Raw genomic sequence first — 27,955 nt, 5'->3', positions numbered from 1 at the left:
CTATGAACATAGATGTGGACTCACACCTCCAGCTCTCTCTGTCTTCCCGCAGTGAGCTCCAACCAGAGCCATGGGGAGTACCCAGACTGCCGCAGCGAGAGGGAGTCGGGAGGGGAGGCGTCACTCCTGGTGTCTCCGCTGGTGGTGGCGGGGATCGTTATAGGTCTGGTCCTCTTCCTCTCCTGCATCACCATCATCGTCGGCAGCCTGCGCAAAGACAGTCGACTCAGGAACCCGCACCTCCGCGCTAGCTACGGTCAGTCTGCCTCTGAACTTCCATCCATCCATTTTCAACAACTTATCTGGGGTCGGGTCACGGGGGCAGCAGTTTTAGCAGAGATGCCCAAACTTCCCGGGCCCCAGACACCTCCTCCAGCTCATCCGGTGGGACCCCGAGGCGTTCCCAAGCCAGCCGAGAGACGTAGTCTCTCCAGCGTGTCCTGGGTCTTCCCCGGGGCCTCCTTCCGGTGGGACATGCCCGGCAAACCTCCCCAGGGAGGCGTCCAGGAGGCATCCACCTCTGAACTTTTGACTTTCAAACAAACTTACCAAGTAACTAATTACTTTGGAATTAAAGTGCCTGACTAACAGGTAAAACACCTGATGACATCTGAAGCATCTTCTCCCAAAGATTGTAGAAAATTAACGAAACCATTAGAACATGAAGCCATTTTGAATAAGACACGGTGTTGATGCACTTATTGCTATTTTAACATTACTTGATATTAATATTTCTCACAAATTTCAGGCCCATTTATTCAGGATATTTCTTATGTGGGAGCTTCACATAACTGATGAAGTACCCCTTCGCATTTTCTTGCTCAAATTGGTTCATGACATCCACACCTTCATGCACTTGCTTCCAAAATCTGTAGTAGGTTTTCAGTTTCCCAAGAGAATTTTAATATTCTAAGGCACTAAGATAATACTGCCAGGACTTAAAATAGATTACCAAATCCTTTTTATTGTCCTTTGAAATTATTTTATGTTGCTGCTTGTTTGCACTGGTCATCACTGAGTGTTGTTAACATAACTACATGAAAGATGCGCACAACATAAAAGTTGCATCCATCACCTCAGTTATTGTGATACCACTGGATGTCCCCAAATGATAAAGCGCCCATTCGCTTCATGCTTCTGTCTCTGCAGGTCTGGACGGTTTTTCCTATGGAGGCTCAGTAGGTGAACTGAGATCTACCTGCTTAGAAGATTTTCCTCCAGGTTTAGATTTTGATTCATACAGAGAGACTCTATCACAGGTCAACAACCTGTACCCCGACTCACCGCCACGGTAAGCGTTTGTGTGATCCTAAGGTCATTATGTAACAGAATATTAGATTCAGGAATAAAAATTCTGCTTTTGATTTTCAGTTGCCTTCTTGCAGAGATTTGGATGAGAGATCTTGTGCTGAGCTAAATTAGTAACCTGCTGGTGGCAGCGTCATATTTATTGTACAAACATAAGAGTAGTATCTATCTGGTATCTTTATGGTTAAAATGAAAGTGGGGCCTTGAACAAATTAGTGTTCATATTGGACAATTGCTCATGTTCTGGTGACTGCTGAGCTAAAGTATTCAGAAAAGGAATTAGAATCAATGAAGATCATGAATGGCCGGTGGGTTGCAGTCAGCATGAGAAAAATTTATTTTAGCCACTTAAAAAAAGGTCACCTAAAATAATAATCAGCATCATTGTAATTGCACACTATATTTAGAATACTTTCACCACTTTACATTGCTATCAACAAGCCATTTTGATGAAGAAATGAAGCCTCTTCTCATTTCAAAGCCACCACACTCCATTCACTTTTTACCTGCAATTTTACCAGAAAATTAAATTCGCAGTCTACTGCTGCCTGTAATGCAGTAAAAATATTCAACTCATAATGTACACTTGTTGTACATGTTTTCAGGTAGACCTTTTTTAAAGTGGCTAAAATGTGCTTTTCAGCTGACCCCATCCACAGCAGCACATTACTTTGTGTCTGAGCCGGGACTCCTGCCTGCTCCTCCGAACTGGGGGCGTGCTGAACGCCATCTATTGTAGGTAATACACAGGATGGATAAGTACCTCATACATCCTCACTTCAAATAATCTGACCTGTCCCTTTATGCCTGGGCTGCTCTCACTCACCACTAGCTAAACTGTGTTTAAATGAGTAGACCACTCCTCTTTTTGCCAATTACGTCAAATGTCAACTTTAAAATGTAACTGACCATTCAGCCTGTGTGCCCCACTGTTCTCCGTCCTGCTTGGTGTGACCCTTCCTCTGTGTTAATTCATTTATAAAGGGAACACTGTTACCTTCGGTGCCCTTAGTAAGGGTGCATGAATGAGTGTTTGTGCACCTTGTGTGTGTGTGTGTGTGTGTGTGTGAATGACAGAGAGAGAGAGAGAGAGAGAGAGAGAGAGAGAGAGAGAGAGAGAAAGAGCTTGCTAAAGGCCAATGTCATGGCGTTTTTGATCTAAATGTCAGCTGGTCTAATTGGCAACTTTAATAATTCACATGCATCCCTCCCCTGCAGTGTGTGTGTGTGCGTGCGTGCATGTGTGCATATGTGTGTGCTTCATCCTCCTCCTTGTTCTGCCTTTAAAAGATTCACTCACTTAACCCAAATTAATCGATTTGAGGTCGGATAGTATCTTATCTTTTCTATTTATTCATTAAAAGTGAGTTCGTCACTGACTTTTGTATCTGACTTTCCGACGTCCGTGCTCACAAGCCGCCACATTTCAGACTTCATGACTTTCAGCATCTATGTGAAGGGTTATGGAGAATTTTTACCCCCTCAGTAAATTCCTATTTGAAAGTCTTCTCACGCTAAAATCATCAATGTTCTTTTTAATCTAAATAGGATTCTCCTGGTTTCTCTGTCTCCCATCAGTTGGGTATGGCTCTAAATGTAATGACCCCAGTACCCAATAGCTTTTATCATGACAGCCTCAGTTATTGTTACTATAGAAAAGAAGCAAGTCAAAGACACAAATCACAACTTCAGCAAATTTAGAATAGCCTCATCAACACAATAGGTAGCAGAAGACTGTGCCATAGTTGATGTATTTCTCTGACTTTGCACCATAATCTGAAAGTGAAGAAATGTAACCCTCTGATTGTTTCAGGTTGTTGTAGATGTGATCATTAGATTTAACGCACCGTTTGCGGTGCTTTCACAGAATTTCAAGCTCAGTTGATATTTTTTAAGCTCTCCTTCGAAGTATACAGTTAGGTTTCCAAATGTAGTATAGTGTTGACCTTAAGTCGAGAAATGCTAATTAATGTGTGTTTCCTGCTATTACTGTCATGTGAATATTAGTAGTTGAAAAAGTTGGTGGTGCTACTGCAATTTTGAACCACTGCAGAAGAAGTGGGCACAACAAGATGATTTAAGACTCAAATGGTGGAAACCCCTGTAGAAAACCTGATGGGAATGTGACATTTATGTTTATTATTGTAGTTTCTCAATTTCATAAAAAGCTTTCTTTCATGATCATCATCAGGCCTACCTACAACACAACTACCAGTCAGCTGAAACTGTTTATGCAGAAACTCAACTTGAATTGGAAGTATACTGATTTGTTCTCTTCACTCACTATTCATGTTATTATAGTTCATCGTATGCATTGAATTCAACTCAGTGTTGGAAATGTTCCACATGCATCCTGAGTCGTGCTGATTCAATAGCGTTACACATTCACATCCATCATGTTGAACCTAAGGCTGAAGGTCTGTGTGGGGACCAAACCAAAGCTCCTGTCACGTTCTTGGCGCTCTCTTGTAACACAGACAAAGTGTATTATCCTGAAAGATACATCATCGGTGGAAGGATACACCTGGTCAGCAGCTGGGTTTAGGTTGGCTGTGGCGTTTAAATGATGCTCAGTGCTGCAGGGCCTAATGTGGGCCAAGAAAATGCTCCTGTGCACCATTACAGCTCCCACCAGATGAATCCATTCATAATGTTTATTAGCGGCACAGAACGGAAACTACAACCCAATGTTTGTCCTCACTTTAAATGAAGCAGCATCACGACAAAGACAGAAAAGGAAAGAAAGTAGAGGAGAGGGGAGCTAGCTCGCTACGTCAGTGCTCTGGCAAGCGAGGCAGAGTGTTCTGGACAGCCTCTGTGAGAGCTGGACTTTCTGGCCCAGACAACGGGACAGCAGCCAGCACACACACATTCATGCATACAAACACACACGTACATATATACAAATTGCACATTTTGTTTACCATAATGCCAGCAAGCCTTTGTTTGGTAGCCTGTCAACAAGCAGGTAGTTGCAGCCATGTGATGATCCTGCAGGGTCTGTGAGTGTGTGTGTCAGCCACAGATGGCTGAGGAAAACTCAGAGAACTCAGATCAACAGCTCACCTACTGAGACTGTGAACGTAGCGCTTCCGACACACACACACACACTCGTAAAGAGCACATACACACACACTCTCACTCTCTGTCTCCCAGAAAAACTCACACTGGCGGATCAGCAGTTCACCTGTGGAGACCGAAAGCTTCTGCTTCCTCTCAGGGAGAAGATGGGCAAGCTTTGGCACACAACCAGACACACACTCACACACACACACACACTTCTTGCTTTCTTATTTGCGTTACATAGTAATATCAGGCAGCAAGAAAAGGTTGCAAACTGTTGCAGCTGGATTGATACCACTAAATTCTGGTGACATTCTTGCCGTATTCCACTATTAAGATAGTTTAAAGCAACATTTATTGATTTTTTTGAGCACATTGGAGCAGCACAACAAGCTGTAAACACAACGCTGATAAAACGTTTGGTTGTTATAGGGAATACATTGGCATACATTTGGAGGTGTGTTTCTGGGTGTAGGGCTGTACTGAATAGTTTGAAGTTTCAAAGCTTTATCCATTACATTTTGCGTATCTATTAATTCTTTTTAAACTAATGATGTATACGTTTTTTCTGCACAGTTACAGATGAAGATTAATACTGTAATCATCTCTAGCGCCATGCCATTGCTCTGACGGCCTTCAGAACACAATGGTTAGTCGCCAATATTATAGGACTATACTGGTATAAATCATCCGATTAAGTGGTTGCTAAATAGGATCATGTATCTGCATTGGCTTGGCGCTCAGTGCTCCATCAAGACGTCACCAGTTTCATACCAACAACAACTGTATAAAGATGCTGAAGATATTGGAAGTATTTTAACTTTATTCAAATTGAAAATTTTGTTCAAGGATTTTTTTTTTATGATGGTGTCATAAAATATGATGGCAGGCATTCAAAGCTTCATTTGAAAACTTAAACGTAAAAAAAAATTATCTGGGTCCAATATTTACTGGCTGTTTCTTCTGTTCTAGTTTGAGCATTAAACTTCAACAGGGCTTGAAATGAAGCACATTTTTCAGTTTGCCTGCATACACACTGTAGGATTGACAAAATATGTATAAAAAGATTCAACAAAATAGAATATCTGCTAAGCAACCTCATTTTTTGAAGTCAACAGAGGTGTTAATAATTAGCTTGTTGCTGCGTCATACTGTGTGACACCAATGGTAAGTGTCACTGACAAAGACAGGAAGGGTGTGCTCAAGTCAGGATGTCTCACAGCAATTTTAACAGAGTCAGGGGACAGTGAAAGCTAAGGAGAGATGATCACACCAGACAGCAAGGATGAGGTCTTTACAAGTCACAGAGTGAAAGCGTAAGACAGGAGAGAGAAGGTGAGAGCAACAATGGAAGCTCAATAATTGAATTTCAGGAGCAACACTGATCTGTACTGTCCACTTCAAATGTACCACGCTCTCCTTTCATCTTGTAGGATGAAAGTAATGTTGCCATAATGTAGAGACATGTAATGTAAAGATGTAGGGAGCAGGAAAATGACTGCAGACGGATTTAAAGTACAGGAGACATGTAACCTCTGTTTTCTAATCTGTTCTGATAAAATCTGATCTGCTGAATCAAATCAATTTTTTTAAAATGTTAACTGTAGGCTTCATCTTGTGAGCCGCTTAGGGCTGAGAAATCATATCATCTTTGGCATGATCCACGTAATATACCTGCACACACCTGTGAATGTAGCATCTATAGGGTTCTCTTACGCCACAGGCGAGTATCTCTCACAGTGGTAAAGAGCAGGGACATGCCAGTTTTACACATGCTCACACTCACACACAGAGACCATATGCTCCATGCTGTAGCTAGAGTTGTCCAGTGTCCAGATCTGTAGAGCGTCACAACCAGCGCATGAATACATGCCAGAGGTCCTCCCTTTCTCATGACCTGTGTGTATCTGACTTTGACTTCCTTCTCTGTTATGACAAATATCCATTTAGATTAAAACACAAAAATGACTTGATTGAGGTTCAGGAAAGATTGTGGTCATTGTCAAAAGAAACCAAGAAACTTTGGTGGAAAACAAATGCAGTATGTTGTCCATGAACATTTTACCGCTATAATACTAATATGATGAATTAGTTGACAATATTTTATCCTTATGTTAGCACTGAGACATTGTTAAGATCTTGAAACACTGAGGGCTTAGCTCAGCCCAGAAATCACCTAATAACTGCACGGTTTTCAAGTTATTTCAGAGAAGCATAAATATTAGAGGTGAGAAAATTTTCTGTGGGGATCACAAAAAACTGCTCCCACAATATAACACACATTGTCACTGGATTTATTGTTTAACAAATATGTTTCACAAAGCTTTATGAAACAACATGCAAGACTTCCTTATCTGTCATGTAGTAGTGTAGTAGCAGTAGTGGGAAGTTTAGCCTCTTTATCAAGAAACCAGTCAAACTGACCGCCTCGTACAAAGCCTGGTAGTCAATCCACATTCAAGAATAGTGTTTTCAGTCTTTTTATTCTTCTCACCTTTGGGAATATAAATAACATCAGGTCTTAATCATCTCATCAACCAAGAGAGGGGGGTGGGCCATGGCTGAGACAGAGAAAGGAGGAAAGAAAGAACAGAGGAAAGATGTCTGGTAGGAGAGAGAGAAAAAGGGATTAAAGTATGAGAAAAGAGAGAAGGCTGCACCTGAACAACCCAATACATTGAAATATAAGAAATTTAAGAACTTAACCAGGTTTCTTAGGACAGCAGCAGCATTGAATTCACATATCCCGCTGAGTCATAACAGCCTTAACTGACTAACTCATTTTCAAGTGTAATTTGAAACAGAAACAGGCAGCAGACAAAAACACAGCTGGTCAGATAAACACAGGCAGTTGTGTAACTCCCAGCATGTGTCTTGGTGGGTACAAATTATTTTCACTCAGCCACACCAAGCTAACACACACACACACACACACACACACCTTAGCAGAATACGCATGCAGGTAAAACACTACAATTATTACCTAGTGTGATGCTTTTGCAGACAAACACAGCAGAAGGCAGCAGGGGAGCAGAGGGGCTTGTAACTCCTGAGAGACCAAAGACAGGGATTTACAGTGTGTCACAACACCTCTGAAACACCTTCAGCCTGCACAGCACTTTCCCCTGTCTCCAATTTTCACCTCAACATGCCGTGGTATGAAAGCTCGAGGTCAGTTTTCCCAAAGCAAAAGAAAATAATTAGAATACTTTTTTTTTTTTTTTTTTTTTTTAGCTGTGGCTTCCCTGTAATCTTTTGGTGTTTGTGTGCCTGTGTGGACAAGATTTTAACTAAAATTCAGTTAAGTAAGCTTTAAAAAAAAGATTACCACTATCTTTTATTCAAGAAAAGACTTACGTAAAAACATCTCTACAGTTTAAATCTAAATCATTAACTGGCCTTAACGATGTAGAAGTACTGACTTGGTGAAATGGGGTTAAGAGAATAAACACTTTATTAAAGAAGATGTTGAAGTAACTAAATCTCCAAGTGGGTCACATGAAGGTCCATTGCAATTAGCAGAAGCCATCAGTCCCCTGGTGTCTCTGTATCCCTGTTGGTTTGTTCACACTGGGAATAAAGAGTGTTGGTTCTTTGAACCAAGTGCCGAGGTTATTATTTAGAAATGCTTATTCGGTCTAGTGTGTTAAGATAAATCACCAACTATTGAGTGACCAATTAAAATGCGTAATTACATGAACATGCTGAAGAACACACACAGCTTTACAATGAATTTTCTTTTGATAACTGGACAACAGACAGAGTCTCATTTCAAGCACTATTTCAGTCTCCTTTAACAGAACTGCATGTGTGCGTGAGTGAGAGAAGTGTGTGATGACGAGCAGTGGGTGCAGTGGACATTAGGTCTTTCTGACTGAGCCTCGTCCTCACATCAAGGCTAAAATAGCTCTCCCTCTCTCCTCCAAGCCAACACGCACACTGAACAGGAGACCACAGACACACACTCAAAGTCACTAACACTGCTTTAAAATAGCTGGCATGTGGGAACACACACTCACAGAGGGAGGAGACACAGAGAAAGGAGAGAAAGCAGGCTAGAAGGAAAGCAAGACAGAAAGAACTAAACAAAGAGGGCAAAGTAAAACACACACACACACACTTGCAGCACTGTGGTACCAGACTGATACAGTTAACCACTGAGCTTATTAGGTTACACTGATTTACTGCTTCCTATGCCCCCATCATCATCTACCATTAGCTCCACACGCACACACACGCACACACACGCACACACACACACACACACACACAGATTTTATAATTCTGTTTTCTATTTAGTTTTATTCTATTTTATATGTTCTCTCTGCGGTCAGGGGAGGAGGTTGGTAGAAACTCTCTGGGGTTGCTGGAGGACTTCATCAGGGAAACGTTTCGGCTCTGCCAAAACAGCAGGAAGAAGGAAAGGAGTGAGGGTGTGTGTGGGTGTGTGTGTGTGTGTGTGTGTGTGCATTTTGAAATATGTCTGTTCGCATTTGAAAAGATTGATTTTGGTGACTACAATCCACAAGAACATCTCACCCCAAATCATGGGGGATCATCCAGTCAAATTCATTGTGTTTCTGCTCTATTGTCTGTATTTGCAACATGTTTTGCTGGGCTGCACATGTGTTGTGAATGTGTTTTGTTCTTTTGCATGTGTTTCTGTTTGAAGCTGCAGTGCACTGAACTCGAAGGAACACTGTACAGTACTATTTCACATGTTTTAGGTTGTCTGAGATTCTTAACCCTGCCTGTATATTACTAATATATATATATGTATAATATATATATAATATATATTTTTTTCTGATCAAGCTTGCTATTTCACTGAACTGCATGTACAGTAGGAACAGCAGTGCAGTGTACAGTAGGAAACAGAGAAACCACTTTTCCAAAGGCCTTCTGAGGTGTTCTTGAGCAAGACACTGACTTCTATACTTGCTCCTGGCATGCTGTTCTAAGCCCAAACCTCCGACCTCTCATTCACGAACAAATACATCTCCAGGGGGGACTATTAAACACAGGCAGGGACAAGCCAAAGGTTACATGTTTTATGAACTTTGTTGGAAAGACTATTCTCTGCACACATTTTGAATTATAACATTATTGCACTGATAGACATTTAAGCTGCAGAGTGTAATACAATATGTGCAGCACAGCATTTGTGTGGGCTACTAACACAGTGGTTTTTGTTTGTGTGCCTGGTTTTTGGGTCCAACATATTATAAATATAGATGTGTGCAAATGAGTGGGCATGAGAGCAGGTGAGCTTTTAAGACACTGGCTATTTTTTCTGTGTTATTGTTACATAAAAAAAAAAATCTCTGAAGGTCACAGAGTTAGCTGTAACATAGTGTACATACAATTGTTCACAGTTTCTTTTGGGGAAAGGGATTTTATTCTTAAAATTGCATAATAGAGCTGTAAACTGGGATGAGCTGCTGGTCCCAGAGGTATTTTTCTCGCTGTAAATTCTCATTTCTCAAGTTTTCTTTTAATGATATTTCCAGTGTTGGAGAGCGTTCAATCTCACTTCAACAACCCAAGAATCACAAAAACAAAAAAATATCTCCCAGTTTGCTGTTATATTCCTTTGCTAACTGATGTCCTTGTGGCATAAAATGGTGCTAGCATCCAAGCCAGAAAGAAATGAATATGTTTTAGTTCTCCATCTTCACCACCACACTACTAACATTTACTCCCCTGTTTTGATTTCATCTCCATAGTTACGATGAGTGTGTTGGGCCAGGTTCGACTCAGATCTACCTACCTACAGATGACCCACCTCCTTACTCCCTATTGGATCCCTGTCAGAGAGGGGCAGAAGAGGAGGAGCAGCCTACCTACACCAGTCTGGACCCTTCTCTGTACAGTGGAGAGACCTCGGCCAGCGCTGCCTGGTTCTCCCCCTCCCACTACCCGCAGGGACTACAGGAGCAGGAGCAACAACACATCGCATCCATCTCCTTCCCTCTGGAAGCGGCACCGCCTTATGAGTCAGTGTTGGCTGAGCAGGGACAGCCCCTCCCTCTCATGCCATATGACCTTTATAAACACCAATCAGAGAGGGGGGATGATGGCAACTCCCGGCAACCAGGGGCGAACCAGATCTTGTAGGACAATTAATTTGTTTCTTTCACCTGCGCTGTTGGTTGTTCCCGGTTGAATTAAACAGCACTTGTGATGTGGGGCACAAAGTGGCTGTTAGGAGCAGCTGTGACACCAAACAATGGACACTAATGAGACGCACACATCTTCCACACAGTTGCTAATACCTAATTGGGCTGAAGATTTGCCGATGTCAGCTTCTCAATGGACTGAAATGCAACCAGGACTTAACTACAGTTTGTTTTTGGACAAACTAAAAACTCACTAATTAAATTGTACTGTAAAGCGTCTGGAATGACAGCTTCTCTCAGAAAGATTTGTCGTCCCAGTGTTGCTATCTTGGACAAAGACTCTCCTCCATCTGGTAATAACACCATTGTCTAGTTCAGCTTTTGCCATGTTATGACTGTTAAATCTCACTTTCTTGAATGAGGACTGATGCAAGAGTCATGTGTCATCTTTGGAGTTTTTGCTGAATTAGTGCTACAAAATACTAACACCTACTCATTGAACTGTAGATGATGGCAAGCTGACCTTGTAGAAGAAAGACTGAGTGTAAACAATATCAATATGGTATTTAGTAGTGTAGTTTAAGGTATTCACAAGAACACAGCGTACCCGCGTCCCATTTGTTTTGGTATGATCCTCACCTGTCTGTCTGTTTAAATGAAGTTTTAGATGAAAGTACGCTTGCTACATGTGTTGTATGGCATCTACAACTACCAGAACACCACTGCTGATTTCCAGTCTCTGTAGAGTGTCAACTTTCAGAGCGGTGTGCTGTTCTGTACCGTCCAGCGTGATGGTAGTATCCTAATGGTTATAAGAATGACTTTGTGGTGAAATGGTTGTGACCATAAACTAATTAGGAAACTACCTGGACAGGACGAGCAAATTATCAACGCTCCCCCCTTTTCCAGTTATGTTTGTTATACCTTTTAGCAAGGCACTATGATGATGTTCCAGAGGTCATTGTTAAATATCTGCAGCATACATCTGTCATCACCAGAGAGGGGGGTTCACCATGTCCACTGTTGTACAAATTGTCACAACTCTTTCAATCAAGGGCTCTGGTTCTAGTATCAAGTCTGTAAGTGGACCCCAGCAGCTAAATGTAGCTCAGAGCCCTCCTCCCGATGAGGCTGGGTTGATGCAACAAATAAGTTACACATTAAACTGTAGACCTTAACACAGTGTTCACTGGAGGAGCAGATACTTGTGTCTCTTTTTCTCTTTTTCACTCTCGTGAAAGAATTAACTTTGCTAGAGCCATCATGGAGGTTTTTCCTTATTGCACTAAAGGTTTCCAAACATCCTCTCAGTTAACCTGCATAGACAACAGCTGGATTGTGTTAGCCGTTACCGTAAAATTACGTAATTCATCAGATTAATAGTTAAGGAAAGAAATTGATGTTAGATGTTATCAGGATATAGGAAAATAAAAATGTCAATCACAATCTCTTAAACCCCAAGGTGGTGTCTCCAAGTTGTTGGTTTTTGTCTGACCCCAAGATGTTTAGTTTACGTCCCTATGAGACAGACAAAAGCCTCAAAGTTTCACAACGGAGGATTTGAAAATGACCTGAATGATTACTCAATTATAAAACAACAATTGATTAATTGATTTCAGCTGAATTGTAAGCAAACTGACATCCAAAGAAAACTGTATTAGATGTATCATCACTAATGTTTCATTTCCTAATCAGAAACAGAGCAGAAATTCTGAATGTCTTAATTAAGATATTAAGATATGTAGAAACACAGTCACAGTCTCGAACTGCAACAATTCTGCATTATAAGCTGAATTTTATGAAGCATCTCAGAAAAATTCAGAATGAGCTAATTTGCAAACCAGTGATTACGTGCAACAATCATGTAGTCGATAAAGGGAGTAGCTCGAAGGTCACATAGTTCAATGAAAAGTGCAAAGGGTGATAAATGGGTATTGGAGTGTTTGTCCTCAACTGGGCAGCATAATGTCCAGTCCTGTCTTAGTCAACATGGAAATTTTCATAAATCAAATCTACAAACTCCTCCTGACCTTAATTAAGAGGTTTCAGTTGCTTAACTGTAACTATAGCTTAATCGTAATTCGCTTACATTTTGTGCATAAATGTTTGACACATTGGAAAAAAGACATAAAAACAGCTGTTCATTGCTGTTGGTGTCTAAGAGCTGAATACCCCCACTATGGCCACCAGAGACCCTGTTAGATCGCCTCAAGGATCCCTGTATTTTACATCATTTAGCACATTGTGTCGAAGACTGAAGCAAAAAGAGCTGTGTTTCAATATAAGTGTGGAGACCTGTAGACATCACCATTTATCACTACTGTAGTTATTGAAGCAGGAAGTCATTTGAGGCTGAGCTTTAATAACAAAGCTAATGTTAAGTACAATTTTAGAATAATTTGTCCAGATTGTTTCTTGCTACTTTTGTTCCTCAATTTAGAAAGTATCCCTTGTGTGACATTGTTTTTGTGTTACAAAATGTGCCTACTAGCCCTCAGACTGTTAGCTTGAACACTGTAGCCATAATGTAATAATCTCAATGCAACTAACTCAGTGCTTTGCACTGTTAAATGTTTAGTTATGTGACAAAGCGTTAGTTTACTGATGTGGTTTGATCTTCTCATCAATTGAATCACTGTTCAATAAATTGTGATGGCAGAATTTGTTGAGGGTCCCAACAGTGTGAAGCTGTCCTTCCACTGATCAGCTTCATTTGGTTGGGTAGACGAGATAACTGCACAGTTAACATCCTTAGTTTAGTGTCACAGCACTTAACTGCTTTTAACTGTTGACCATTTAGAGTTGTCACTTAATTTTAACGCAACTTTTTTGATTATATTGTGATGATCAGTCATCTGTAGAGTCACTCTTTTACCACCTACAGTCTGACTTTTTTGCTGTGCCATGCTTCTCCTCCATACTCCATGCAAAGCCTCTTTCCCCCCTTTCTTTGTCACTTTCTCTCTCTTTCCCCTCCCATCTCATTCCTTTTTTTCTTCTTTAAAATTTTAAAATCCTACTCTGCAGAGCCATTTACTTAAAATTCACTTCAAATCAAAACCGCAACTCATCTGCTATTAATGCGCCACTCATTTTCAGTTTCTCCCACATTGACTTTTAAACACAATGAGAAATATTTTTAAATGGATTGCTGTCACAGTAAATTTAGGTGAGCTCTAAGCCAATTAGTGATTTAGTGATAACTCTGTCAGTATTGATAGATTGTTAAAAAAAAACGAGTGGAATTAGAGTAGTAGTTTTATCAGCTGAGTGGAATTAAGCTGGTGACCAAGAAATAGGTTTAAATGACGTTATGAAATTACATGAGACGTGAAAGACATTAAAGGTCCTCACAGGTAGTGCAGACAGGCTGTACCAGGCCTGATTTATTTAGAGTGGATTAATACAGTGCATAAATATAGCATCAGAGCGTCTGTATATTCAGTCCTGAAAACACATGTCTATACAAGAAGAAATAGACAACAAACCCACAAAATTATCTATTTGGAATTTAGAAAACATGGCAGGACAGAGGGATTGTTGCAGTATCAAGCTTTTGGTTTCACCTGAAGTACACAAAAACCTTGACACTGCAGCAATGTCATTTTTTTGAGTAACTCTTCTCTTGAACTTTTGGTATTTGGTATACTTCCACTATATTTTAGACACATCACATGATAAACCTTGAACAATGTGTTCTTTTTTTATTTCTTATTTTTCCAAAAGTGTGTTCCAGTTTGTTTGTTTTTTTGTTCCACTTAATTACAGATATAACAGATATTTTGTTTGTGAGAAAAAAACATTGTTAGTTAGACTAGAATAAATGATTAAAAGAACATGTTCACTGCACTGGCTGCATAAGAAACAGCATATCAAGGGCAGAGTTACGCAGAAAATCTAAAAAGCCTTTCAAATGTAATCATGAAATAATCCACCTTTTTCCAAAACCCCCCATAGTCTATAACTATGCTCTCCTTTTAGCCAGTGTTCATTATAAAATGATGAATTTATGTGTCGTATGTATGTACACAAATTCCCATCGATGCGTGCTGAAAATATCTTCCCAGTCACAACCTTTACACGGTAAACACAAGCTCAGTTTTACCATCGCCCACCAGAGGGAGATGCAGAACTAGAATATAACATTCAGCTTTTCACTGAACTATTAAATAATAATGCACACACAAAAAAGTCACTCACTCTGACAGTGTGATCCAGGATGCAGAATAAGATAGTACCACCAGCTGGGTCTACTTAGCCATGTCTGTGTAAGGTGAGATTAGGTTAGACGAAAAGTAAAATGTAAAGATCATCAGGGTTGTCAGTATTATAATATTTGTTGATTTAAAAACACTTATTGAGAACTAGAGAGATGTATTTTTCAGATTGCTCCAGTCTAGCACATTTGTTTGTGTATCATTACTTTATTCCCAGTTGGGCTAGCACTATTTTGTAGGTGCAGTCTCTGTAAGTAAACGGTACGTAAATGTTTTACATGTGTGTCACTTCCCATATTTCCTCTCTTTATTTCTTGGTCTGTGGCGACAACAGACTTTGTGTATATATTAGGAACTGCGGCCAATAATGTTTCTTTTTATTCTGTATTAGAGATTTGTATTAGAGAATGAATAAACCTGAACTCTTATATGAATCTGAGTCGCTGGTTTTGAGCAAACAAATGAAGACACATGCAGTTCCTGTAGGGGTTGGACCAAATTCAAAGGTAAAACAACATGAAATTAGTCATTTGTTTCTCCTAAAATTAGTCACGGGACTCTTTTTATGTGTACTGGGGCATAATCATTCTCACATTAATGTGTAATTCAAACTTGTGACTTCCAGACCTGCTTCAACATGCTGAGGCTTTTTGTTTTTTGATTTATTTTTTACACTGAGTAGATAACTGATAATATCACACATATTTCAGGGATAGGGAGCTGTGTTTGCAGTCCCTAACCCCTTATCCAGCTGTACTGTATTGCATGTCCATTTGAGGTTCAAGTGTAAGGTCTCACTAAGGTCAAAAACAATGAATGGCATCAAATAGCACCGAGTGTCCATACAAGCATGATGATGCTTTGTCATACAAGAAATTGACCTGACTTGACCCGTGTTGCTTTAGTTTAGCCTGCACACCTATACTATATATATTAAGGCATGTTCAACAATGTCAGCTGAACAAACTAAAAAGGGGACAAAGGAAAAGTCAGGACAGTTTAACCACATGATCTAAATGCCAACACAGTAATGGTTGAAACAAGAAGAAGAACTTAATCCTACATACGCAATGGGACCAATGAAACACCAAAAACAGACGTAGATTTTTCTCATTTCCTTGCCCTGTTTTTACATGTTTTGGGTTCAAAATGACTCATAGGTACAAAAGCTTTAGGAACTGGTCCACCATACCGCCTCAGTCAGCAGCCGACAATTAGCAGCGAACAAGCTACTAGCTGTAAACTACTACTTTGTGGCAACTGCACCAGATTAAAGTACATCTACTAAATGTGCTTGTTTTTCTCATCAGCCCATCTTGTACACACGCACACGCGCACATTCAAATAACCGATGTACTATACTGTAGCCACATGCAGCTTACAGGCCGTGTTGCTGCCACTGATAATAATGGATCATTGATCATCCTGTAATACAAGGACTGAGTGAGCCTTTACTACAGCAGGTATCTGACAACACTGATATTTCTCACACAGTTTCCGGCACCTATTGACTCACTGTGCTGTGCACACTGATCCTGTCTTTTTCATTGTTATGCAAAAACTGGCACATTGCCAGCGTCAGATTATTTGTCATTAAACATAGGGAACTCTTGCTGACTTAATGTAAGGTGTATTAGAAGAGTTTGATACAACCTTGCTTTTTGCTTATTGTTCCTCCTGAGGTTACAGCTTGACTCTGACACCTTCCCACTGACCTTCCAGCAAAACTCAAGCAGGCAGACGTCTGCAACTTTGGAATTTCTTGAAGATGGACGTGGATGAGTCTGTGCTGTTGTTCACCTGAGGGTTTCTAAGACTTGTGTTGATGCCAGATGTGAGCACAGTCTTTCACTAACTGGATGTCCTGTATCTAGAAGCAGACAGACCTAAACAGGATGGTTATCTGCCTGCAGCATCAGCTGGGCATTATTATCAAGTGGCAAATTGACACTTTGTTATTCTCATTAATTCTTTTTGTAACCATGATTTGTAAAGTTTTGGTTTGAGATAAGTTAATATAACAGACTAAATAGCAACCAAATAATAAGCTCAACAAATCTTAACTTCATTAGTCATAGTTTCAGTTTAAAGTCAATGTGCTGTGTTCACAATGGAAAAGGTGTTTTCCACCTCTGTCTGTGCTACCTGGGGTGAGTGGGATTTTTGGAACCTATTTAAAAGTGAACTGGGTAGATTGTTAAGATGTTTCAGACACACAGACACCCCCGGCCTAAGGCCTGACGGTCCGGTAAATCAGTCAGTCACAACAGAGACGCCACAAACAGTAACCTGAAGACCCACGTACACACTACTGCTGCTGGGTTTTATAGCAGAGGTGAGTTATTATTTATTTTCAGCTAAAAGGATCATTAAAAGGATCGTTAATTTGTATCACAAAATGAAAGGCAGAGGATTGAACTGAGCCTGAGCTCAGGTTGTGCTCTTGTGGTCGGGCTTAAAGCGACGGCAACTGGTTCCCCTGAGGACAGTAAAGGTATTCCTGTGTGTGTACCTGTGAGACTGTCTTACTTACATACTTTGAGTCTTGCCTTGCATGCTTGATGTTGTGGATTTGTTTCTGCCCTGCTCCAACCTTACAGTTATTCCAGAGGAAGTGGCCATACAACAAATTCTGAGGGTTGATTTGAGCAGCTCGACGACAGGAAATGAAGATGATATGAAAGGTCAAACTTAAATAATCACATTATTCTACCTTTATGTTAGTTTCTAAAAGTCATACTATTTGTGCTACTGCTGCACACCATGGTCTGATATTAGCATTTCCAAAGAATTACTGCTTGCTCCTGCTGCACAGCATGTGACAGAAACGTTAATTTCTGCTATATGGATCGTCTGTTTCAAGTGTCAAGTCTCTGGTTATTAAATCGTCAGTTGAAAAACATTTACTTTACTTGCTTAAACTTACAGACTTAGCTGATGTCTACGCCTCATCAACATGTGAATGCCACTCACATGCATTCATTCAGAGTTCGGGTCAACTGGAAACTGTTTTTCAGAGTGTGTTGAGGTCGTCATTTGGCGACTTGGCTGTTAATACTTATTTTTGATGAAATGTTCTGAATCTCTTTTGCAGGGGAAGGTGTCGGTCCATGAGCGTGAGGAGAAACAGATTTGAAAATTTCTCTCTAAATGTGGCCCAAATTGTTTTAGCCAAGAGATGCTGAATAAATAAACACGAAAATAAAATACATCTGCTTGTCTTAATTGTGTTTTCTATTTTTTTATTTTAAGAGGATAAATAGTGTGATTGAGTTTTATTAGGAGATAATATTAAAAAATGTATGTAACATGAGAATATTCTTAGCCTGAAGTCAACCATTGCATGTTATATCTCAATACAATTAGATGTATGTATGTTTTGTTAAGGTTTCATGCAAATACAAGTGCCCAAGCTACATGTTCTGTAACATACCAATTATGAAAGACCAAAGGTACCATTACAGTGGTTACATATAACATTACGCAGCATATAAATCTGCCATTAAAAACACACAAAATCAACTCTTTTTTTTTGATCATTCAACCTGAAGAAGTCATCACAAAATGTTGTCATTTTATTAAAAAATATCAAATCTAATAAAACGGCAAATAAATCATGAAATGGACTTTGTTTTTGAATATCACATTAATCATAATAAGGCGTTTCACATCAGGGAGACCGTATGTATGTTTATATAGACGACAGCAATTTGTAATACATGATAAAATCAGTTGATCAGTCTTCTCTACTACATTGCTCAATGTTACTGCTTTGAGAGATTAATTTGACTTTGTTTGACTTTATTGCTCTCCATTGAACAGATGCCTGTATAAATACATAACATATACAGTCATTTATAGTCAAATTTAAGCCAAAACCTTTTAAAAGAAAAAATGAAAGTAAGATGAAAATGACTACTTATTGTTGTTTGTTTATGTATGTATGTAGAATTATTATTTATTTTAGACATCACCTGCATGATGTCAGCATTATTTCACACATTGTTTTATACTATCAGGTGAGCCGGTGATGGATCTGAGTGATGCATTTTAAGGATCCTGATCTATTAATACTACCACTGTGTTTGTATCCTTTCATAATCTGACTCCTGTGAACTCCTCATGGCCTTTAACGTGTCGCCCCCCTGTGGCACAGTTGTGTAAGTACATATTCAGAGTCCTAACAAACAGCTGCTGTAAAAAAAAGTTCAGTTAAATTAGACAAAAGCTGGTCAGTGTCTCTGTAACACTGAAGAAGTACTAATCTGAAAAGAGAGACCAGGAAGCACAGTGGCTGCAGTGTGACAGTGTAACACTCAAATGTAAACAGTGTGTTTTGCCTTAAGAAAGTTGTGGGTCACCGGCTGCCATGTGATCCGCCTGCCACACTCAGCCAGAATGTCAGCCGTCATAAGGAGCCTGCAGCCCGGCGAGCTTCTCCCTCCTTCCCCGGTGTCGTCCAGCTGAGCCACGACACGTCGGCTTTGTTGTTTTCCTCTTCTCTCAAAACCAGCCTGAGTTTCCTGCGGAGTTTGCCGGAGAACAGGGAGCGTCAGCAGGGAGCAACATGCGCTCCTTAGCGGGTCTGGCTGCCATTGTGGCGGCGGCAAGTGTCTACCTCTACCTGCTGTCCACCCATCTCCCCCCGGGACCCACGGTCGGCCAGCCGGGCTCAGAGGGGCAGGATGGCGGCCTCCAGGAGTACCGGTAGGAGCGATGGAAAGACACAATGCAACTTTCAAAACTGAATTAAAACTTAAATGTAGTATTTTTTTTTAGTCCCTACAGTAAGTTCAATCAATCAATCAATCAATCTTCATGTCTATAAATTCACATCAAATGTTGTCTCTCAAACCTCATCTTGAATTAGATCAGGATTGCTCTATAATCTGAAGATTATAAATGTCATAGTTTTTCACTTTGATTTAGATTTTTAGAGTTATAAAGTAGTTTATTTTGTTTTTACATGCAAAGAAACTGGGCAATAAAAATGTTCATAGAAAGTGTCCATTCTGTTGTCTTTACAGCATCAGGAATCATTCATTCAGTCCAAGTTTTTGGGTAATGCAATGAGCAGTGGTAGATCCTCCTTTTTTTACTCCACTACATTATCTAAAAGCTTTAGTGAAATTGTAGATTCAGATTATTAAAATTATGACTATATAAAGTACATTAGAATTATTCTTTGTATTTACATTCTTTATATATTCATGTATGGTTATAATCCATAGATTATGTAACTCTAAAAGGTGCCATTATGCATAATAAGTACTTTTCCTTTTGTCACTTTAGTATATTTTGATGCTAATGCTGAAAATACAACATAATATTACAACATAATGTTAAGGATTTCTATACTAAGGTGTCGTTGCTACTTTTATCCACAAGATCTGAGTTCTTCCTCCACCACTGGCAGTGACTCAGTGGCTTGTTGGTGTGGGTTTTCCCTACACTACAGTGATGTTAAAATCAGGTGGCTTGGAAACCAAATTACCCGCAGCCATGACTGTGAGACCTTTCTCCAGTGGCAGTGTTTTTCATTTGTTGGGCCCCAACCCTTTTGGCTTGTGACTACCTACAAGGAATCACTGTCTGCTTACGACCTGTTATCACAGACTGTGGTCATTTAATTGCGAGCAGTAGTTCGTCCTCAGATTGTTTCATTTGGAGCATTTTAAGCCACAAAGGAAGTGAGAGATAAAAGCAAAAGTAAGAGGAAAGTCAAAAAAGGTTGATGTGACCTCTCATATTTACCTTGGCACCCCTTGGAGGGCCCCCGACCCCCAGATTGGGTACCATCACACAAGTGGATAGTGTTTACCTTCCTCTTTCCCAGTGCATGCTGGGATAGGATCCCTGTGAGGATGAATGCAAGTAAATGCAATGAAATAATGAAGTCATTAATAACCTCGTATCAGTATAGCACTAAAATATTTAATGTGCTACATTTACACCTCCTGCCCGTTCTTTCCCTCTCCTCTCAGAACACTTTGGTATGATCATATTACTCCTCAGAATGTGTGTGTGTGTGTGTGTTTCTTAGTGTGTTCAAGTGCTTTTCTGTGTTAGTGTGTATGTGTGTGTGTGTGACTCGTGTAAGTGGTATGTTGCAATGTGCCAGACAGTCAAGTGTGAGGTTGTCTAGGGATGATAGAATAACGCCGACCAAGACACTCTGAGGCCAAGAGCAGGACCCATGTGTGTATGTTTGTACCCATTCAATTGATATTACCCATGTTATACTGTTACTGTTCAAGTCATTTAAACGTGGCGTGAGTGCATCCCATTGAAATTTGTCATGCGTGTTTAGACTTATCTGTGTATGTGTGTGGGTGTGTGTGTGTGTGTGTGTGTGTGTAACGAACAGAAGGAGGCTACCTTGTTGTTGATGAAAAAATTCACGTGAAGTTTGACATATTAGTGTGATTACCACAATACAAATAAGTCATAGAAGCCAAATCATAAAGAGTGAGTTGTACAAGAAAACAAAACCAAATACAACAACAGAAACAACAAAGTTGCAAAAGCCTAAAGTGACGGCACAGAACACACACTTATGCAGGTTAAATCAAGTGCTACAGGGCCAATGAAAAAAGACTCTACCACTTTGGGGCAGCAACAAAAAAATTATTACCTTTTGATGCCAGGCCAGTAGATGGAATAGACCCAGATCACCAGTTATCAGTTAGGTGTGATGCACCGGGAGCATTAACGCCCACCGCCGTAACACCAGGAGCACCGTGGTCAAAATAATAACAATACCTTTAAATATTATGACATGCACCACATTTAAGTCACTGAAGTCCCAGGATGAACCGTTTGTTTTCTAGTCTCCTTTTCTGTGATGCACACCCTTGTTAAATGACAAACGGTATTAAATGAAGAGAATAAAGTTATTTTATTTTGACATTATATGATAGCCCAAAGTTTATGATCTCTGTTACTGTAGTTGTCTCGTGCTCCTTTTAGGGCTGAAATTATTACTTAGTTGTCAGACATTTAATTGTCAATTATTCTGATTATCAGTTAATAGCTAAAAAAAACATTTATCAAGCAAAAAGGTCAAACATTTGCAGGTTCCAGCTTGATAAATGTGAGGAACTGTCAGTTTTATATCACTGTAAAATAAATCTGACATTCTCTGACATTGAAGATGTCATGGCTCTAGAAAATTGATTGATTGGCTATTTCCCATTATTTTATAACATTTTATAGTCTTATAAATACTTTCTTAAGTACAACAGTTTATCAATTAATCAAAAAGTCATTGAGAGATTTGATTAGAACCGATAGTTAGTGGTTAATTGCAGCCCTGGCTGCTTTAAAAACTCTTTTGACACTAAACACGATGGGACTGGCTTCATCTCAGTTCTCTTTTGTGATGAAGTGACTTCAGAGCTAAAACCTGCTCTCCATGAGGAGTCTTTTCCCCCCGAGTGACTGTATATTTTGTGGGGTCATGCGCAAACAAAATTAAAAGTGCCCACGATGACACATTTCCCTCCTTAAATACTGTACATACATTCATGCAGTTTCAGGTGTCTGAGCGCTTACGCATCATCAGCCTGCTGACCAATGGCAGAGGAGAATATTTGTCCACTGACCAGTAGGAGCAAGAAATGCTGAATGTCAGAGCAGGTGGTGGAGGAAGTCAGCATCTTGAGTTTCAGGGTGGGGGGGATTTTTGTGTTTGTGTGTGTGTGTGTCTTTCTACCCTCGGCTCAAGTCTACAGGCAGCGAAACTATTTCTGTCCCTCAATCAAATGTATCCTGTTACCTTCCCATTTACATGCACACACACACACACACACACACACACACACACACACACATTGCTGCCTACTCCCTGATCTTATCCCTTCTTTCTCTCCAAAGTCTTGTAAAATTTTTGCAGCCATGTGTTGTTTCTCAAAATGCAGAATAAAAGGAAGAGCTGGACCGATAAATTGGTCAGGCTGATGTATTGGCTGATATTAGAATTTTGTACATGCACTATAAATGTATTAGTGTATGTGTCTCGCTTAGTTCTGTATGTAGCTTGGTTACAAGTCTTTAAAAAACAAGTCCAAGTTTTGTATCTAGGCAATTTGTGTGCGTAAGGTGTTACCGGATTTTTAAAATTCCCAAATATTCAGTATTGGCCTCAAAAATCCAATATTGTTCGAGTTATTCTGGGAATTGTAGCAAATCAATAACTGAAGGTAGGTTGTTGGAAAAAGTACATTGTCAGTTAAAAGTTAGAGGACAACTAACATCAGACTGATGTGTAAGGGCCTCTGAGTGTGTAGCTGAAAAATGAGTAGGAACCACGTTTTGTTCTATGGGGTGTCTTTTCCATTCAGGCTGAAGTTCCCGTCGGACCTGGACGAGCTGCGGGAGCTGGCAGAGATGCTCAAGTTTTATAAAAGGGAACATCACAGCTATGTTCTGCTGCTGTTCTGCAGCGCCTACCTCTACAAACAGTCCTTCGCCATACCAGGATCCTCCTTTCTGGTAAGTCTTACTGTGCATGCTTCCACAGACAAAACCTGAAGAGATGATAAGCTCGGTGTCTAAAAACATCACACAGTTTGGCCTGATGGAGCTCAGAACATCTCTGTCTTAACAAGTCATAACTTATTGATGTATGAAGACAAATTTTTATTAAAAAAAACAAACGTATTTCCTGTGATTGCAGCAGTGCATTCCAGGATCTTGTTTCCAGACACTTACACTCATTTCACACATATACATACATGTGATGTGCAGTGTTTGGCTGATGATTTTAATCCATCTATCTATCCATCCATCCCTGCCGCCTTCAGAACATGTTAGCTGGTGCGATATTCGGGCCCTGGGAGGGCCTGCTGTTGGCCTGCCTGCTCACCACTTCAGGCTCCACATTCTGCTTCCTGCTCTCCGCTGCGTTTGGAAAGCAGCATGTGGTCCAGGTCTTCCCTGACAAGGTGGCCCTGCTGCAGAAGAAGGTTGGTGTCTCCATTCAGTCCTTGACAGCCATGCTAGAGGCTCTGGCATTAACACCTAATTAAGTGTAGACACACACATCTAATGTCCACAGTGTATGACACACTCATTAATCATATCATATGTTATTCTGGTTTCCTTTAGTTCTATTCTTATTTATATATATTTATTTTATTAGATTTTTAATTATTTATTTTTTACTTGCGTCTGTACTTATTTCTGCCCTTGCACTGCTGCAGTACCTGAATTTCTCCTCTGTGGATCAATAAAATAAAAAAAAAAAACATATCGCTATTTACACCTTTTTTAAAGCAGTGAAAACAAAGAGGTTTAGTAGAAGTTTTTACATTCATAGTACATGTTTTGGTTGCATTTTACAGTACTGACTTATCATAATTAAAAAAAAAAAAGTGTTCAGTAATGGAAAAAAGTGATGGAAGACATTAGATTTTTAACTGAAATATTATTTAGGAATTATTCCACTTTTATGTAGTCTTGTCAGTACCTCTGTATAGAATGTAAGTAGACAAGAAGGAATCTGGAGACGCTCTGTTACCACTTCTGTCTTCTTTTTCCTTCACCATCTCCTTTCCTTTTTCCTTTTATCTTATCTGCCTTCCTCCCCCTTTTTTTCCTCCCTCTGTCAGGTGGAGGAAAATCGTAGCAGTTTGTTCTTCTTCCTCCTTTTCCTTCGTTTCTTCCCTATGACTCCTAACTGGTTTCTTAACATCACCTGTCCTGTCCTCAACATCCCTATGCCCATTTTCTTCTTCTCAGTGCTCATAGGTGAGAATACACTCTGTAAAACACACACACACACACACACACACACTCCCACACACACACAGACAGTCACAAACACCCATCAATCAGCTGCTTCTTCCTCCACCAGGGTTGATCCCCTACAACTTCATCTGCGTCCGCACGGGCTCCATCCTGTCAGAGATCTCCTCCCTGGATGATATCTTCTCCTGGCGGACTCTGGCCCAGCTCCTGGCCATCGCCCTCATGGCTCTCGTCCCCGGAGCGCTGATCAAACAGTACGGCAAGGCTCACCTCAAGGTGGACGACATGGACAGTAATGGACCCATCCAGGCTGAAATCAAGCAGGACCGGAAGAGACAATGATTCTGGGATTAAACAGGAATCGTCGGGGTTGGGGTTCCCAAACACAAATCGCATCTGGAGATTTGAGATGGTAAAAAAAACTCCACCAGCAGGCATGTAACCTTTTGTCCACGTCAGCCTCGTGATCTCTGTAAGGTCACACCAAAGGCTGATCATACTTACAGTATGATCTGTTCTTCAGATTGTGTTACACTGGGCTGTGCGACTACAGTTTCCCAAAGATCTCTCAATGTGATACACAGAGCACAAGTGTAGGGAAATCCTCTGAGATGGACCCTAAAAATCCTTGGATTTAAAACAAAATATGGTCTTAAAAGCTGAGGCTGAATGGGTGCTGCAATAATCCACATCATAGGGAAAATACTGTGATGATGATTGGTGTTACAGTAATACAGAAATACTTTTTTTTTTTTTTACTTCTCCGAACTAGATAATCAGTTTCAGCATTTTGAGATATGATGGAAGTTGTATTCTCTTTCAAAGACATGGCTGCCCATCATACAGTAACCTGTCAGCGGCTGTGTGTCATGATGTTGTTCTGCTTTTCTTTCTCTCGCCAGCATGACTGCAGGTGTAAATCTTCCTTCTGTCCGATGCGTTGCAATTTTGCCAAGTTGTCACCAGTGTGTTAAAAACAATTTGTTCAGTGTGATGAATATGCAGTGTAGAGGAAGCTTTTTTTTTTTATGGAGAAATGTGTTCTGGCTTAAACACACTGGATGTCCTCACAAACCTTTGCCTCCGTATGCTGCTTTTGTTCTTGATTTCACAGTCTGTTGTGTGCTATGGAGTTCAGACAATTAACCAGCCAGATAAGAATGTTAATTTCTTTTCTGTACACGTTTACTCAGCAACTCAGTTTGCAGCCATTATGGTTCCAGGAAATGCATGGATTTTTTTTTTTTTTTTTTAGCACAATTGAACTTTTAGATGTCTGAGGGTGTTTCTGTCTCTCCCTAAAGCACTTGTCTTAATGTAGCTGTGGCTGCACTCAGATTAGTTTTACAGTAACTCTGTGTACATCAGCTGTGATCCTCTCATGATCTTCTCAACAAACAGAAGACAAAATTAATTTAAAACATCAATACACTGCTGGAAATTGCTGTTTTTCTTAACTCAATTGCTTTGGTGTTGTTCTGTCTCTAAACTGTTATAAACATCCCATTTCCTAATGATTATTACCAGCAGTTACTCTCTCACCTACGTCCAGTGAGGGCTTTGCTGAGCCTGCACTACAAAACATTTATAGTTACACACATTATCACCTTGTTGCTGCCAAGCACAATGAGAGTCTTTACTGTTGGCCTCTGTGCAGGTCTAGCAGATAAGGCAAGCTGACTTGCTCAAGATGGACAAGTTTACCACCTGACTCCCTCTATTAAACTCAGACACTACTGGGTTTTAGTGTGTTCAGAAGCAGATAATTCATATGTAGATGTTATCTAAAGATTTATGTGTAAAGCCAGTGGAGGTTAGCATACATTTTACATATAAACACAGCTTTCCAGCCTAGTATTAAGTGTTTCTTTAAAAGTGTTTCATATGGAAACTTGGGAAGATGACAAGATTTGTCTGTTTGATATCAGTGAAACTGATTTACTGTTGAAGTTTGAATGAATCGTTCTGTTTGTTTTTTTTTTAATCAGTGTTTCGCAGAACATAAAAACTATAGAGAACTGTTTTTAAATTGTGTATTCTTATCAAAAAACATTAGTATAAGGAGCAACTTAAGTGTTTGCTCTAAATTCAAGTGTAACTGTAACACAGAGAGATGTCCTCAACAAAGTGAAAAAGGTTTTTTCAGATTTGGATCAGTTACAGAATATTTTACAGGTATCTCACAATGAACCTATTTCAACGTAAATTTCAAGATTTATTTTTTTGTAAAATGTACGTGTTTTATAGCCCAACAGTGTAGCAAAGTTCAGGGTTTTCACAAGTGAGGAGTGGAGTCACTTTTAGCCGAGCTGCTCTCAACACAAATGGTTGATGGTTCCACTGTGTCGAGAATGTCAAAAAGACCCAAATGTTGTGCCAAATGTTATTTGAATTCGCTTTTCACTTTCCAATAGCTAAATGAAATTAAGTGTTTTTTTGGCCAGCAGTGTGAGGCAGTCTTATGAATATTGAAAATTTTAAAGGGCTTTCTGTAGGTCTCAGGATGAGAAATGTTTTGCTCTCCTCTTCTTTGACCAAAAAAAAAAAGTTAAAGAAAAAAAACTACTCCAAATGTGCTGAGATTTTTTTTAAATGAACATTTTGTGCATAATACAAGTTGTTTGTGGAATGTGTGAAAATGTAATAAATCTGAAACGTCTGTTTACTATTGCGTTTTTCAGTTTAGGATTACATTCAGAATCAATTGCAGGAATGTATTGACAAAGCGAAACACGTCAAGTTTTGGATGCAAACAGTAGTTTATTTGTGCCTTTCTTATAGTCACACACTCACTGACCCTGATTGATTTACAGTAACACACTTAAAACATCCACATTTACACTGATCCCATCTACCAACAACACAGTTACACCTCCTCTCCCTCCCGTCCTCTCTCTGTACTTTTTCCACATACACACACAAACTCAAAAAAAGACATATTTTTTTGTTCATGCACACACACACACACACACACACACATTCACATTAGCACAGGCAGCCACTCGACTCATTTTAACAACTCAGTAAACACAAGGATCTCATGTGAACTGCATGAACATAAATGTGGTTTCAGTTGGCAGAAGACAAAGAGACAGACGTATATGCCCACAGATTCTTACTGGGAGGTTTGTGATGCAGAGAAGGGATCCAGAGTAACATCAGTGAGCCCCTTGTCTCTGTTCAAATGTTCATATGTCACCATCCATGCATCTTCTGCAACTCTACAAACACACTGTAAACTTCATAGTAACAATATCACAAATCAGCAGCAATGTAACAGGCAAACAATAGCTGTAGTTTAGTTGTAGTTTAGGGTGCCAAACAACATGTAAACAGTTCAGTAGTGGTTATGACTTACAGCCTAGACTCTATCCCAGTCAGTTACATGTACAATATAATATAAGCTAGTTTAGGATTGTAATAGTCTTATGAAACTGAAAACATAAAACGAAATATTCAAACAGATGTGTTTTATATAGAAGGCTCAATCACTCAAAT

General features: G+C 39.8%; 2 protein-coding genes across 2 annotated transcripts; both read left to right on the top strand.

The window, feature by feature from the left end:
* Window positions 1–12: 12 nt before the first annotated feature.
* bean1 (brain expressed, associated with NEDD4, 1) lies at window positions 13–10,488 on the top strand. The gene is made up of 3 exons (XM_070841545.1): window positions 13–256; window positions 1,150–1,291; window positions 10,098–10,488. The coding sequence occupies exons 1-3, from the start codon at window positions 13–15 to the stop codon at window positions 10,486–10,488; spliced, it is 777 nt and encodes a 258-aa protein (XP_070697646.1).
* An 8,558-nt stretch (window positions 10,489–19,046) lies between these two features.
* Window positions 19,047–25,226, top strand: LOC139211110 (transmembrane protein 41A-B-like). Its single transcript, XM_070841379.1, has 5 exons — window positions 19,047–19,414; window positions 23,050–23,200; window positions 23,512–23,673; window positions 24,319–24,457; window positions 24,564–25,226. The coding sequence occupies exons 1-5, from the start codon at window positions 19,275–19,277 to the stop codon at window positions 24,797–24,799; spliced, it is 828 nt and encodes a 275-aa protein (XP_070697480.1). The 5' UTR covers window positions 19,047–19,274; the 3' UTR covers window positions 24,800–25,226.
* Window positions 25,227–27,955: the final 2,729 nt, after the last annotated feature.

The sequence above is a fragment of the Pempheris klunzingeri genome, chromosome 12 (assembly GCF_042242105.1).
Source record: "Pempheris klunzingeri isolate RE-2024b chromosome 12, fPemKlu1.hap1, whole genome shotgun sequence".
NCBI classification, from domain to species: domain Eukaryota; kingdom Metazoa; phylum Chordata; class Actinopteri; order Acropomatiformes; family Pempheridae; genus Pempheris; species Pempheris klunzingeri.
Note: the sequence above shows the minus strand (reverse complement) of the source record. Positions and strands in the feature narration are given on the sequence as shown.

What these genes read in the sequence shown, in the direction of transcription:
- bean1 (XM_070841545.1), top strand. Translation starts at nt 13, where the DNA reads ATGTGGACTCACACCTCCAGCTCTCTCTGTCTTCCCGCAGTGAGCTCC. An exon ending in GCACCTCCGCGCTAGCTACG is followed by an intron (nt 257 to 1,149) that starts GTCAGTCTGCCT and finishes CTGTCTCTGCAG; the next exon opens with GTCTGGACGGTTTTTCCTAT. An exon ending in TACCCCGACTCACCGCCACG is followed by an intron (nt 1,292 to 10,097) that starts GTAAGCGTTTGT and finishes TCATCTCCATAG; the next exon opens with TTACGATGAGTGTGTTGGGC.
- LOC139211110 (XM_070841379.1), top strand. Translation starts at nt 19,275, where the DNA reads ATGCGCTCCTTAGCGGGTCTGGCTGCCATTGTGGCGGCGGCAAGTGTC. An exon ending in GGCGGCCTCCAGGAGTACCG is followed by an intron (nt 19,415 to 23,049) that starts GTAGGAGCGATG and finishes TTTTCCATTCAG; the next exon opens with GCTGAAGTTCCCGTCGGACC. An exon ending in TGGCCCTGCTGCAGAAGAAG is followed by an intron (nt 23,674 to 24,318) that starts GTTGGTGTCTCC and finishes TCCCTCTGTCAG; the next exon opens with GTGGAGGAAAATCGTAGCAG.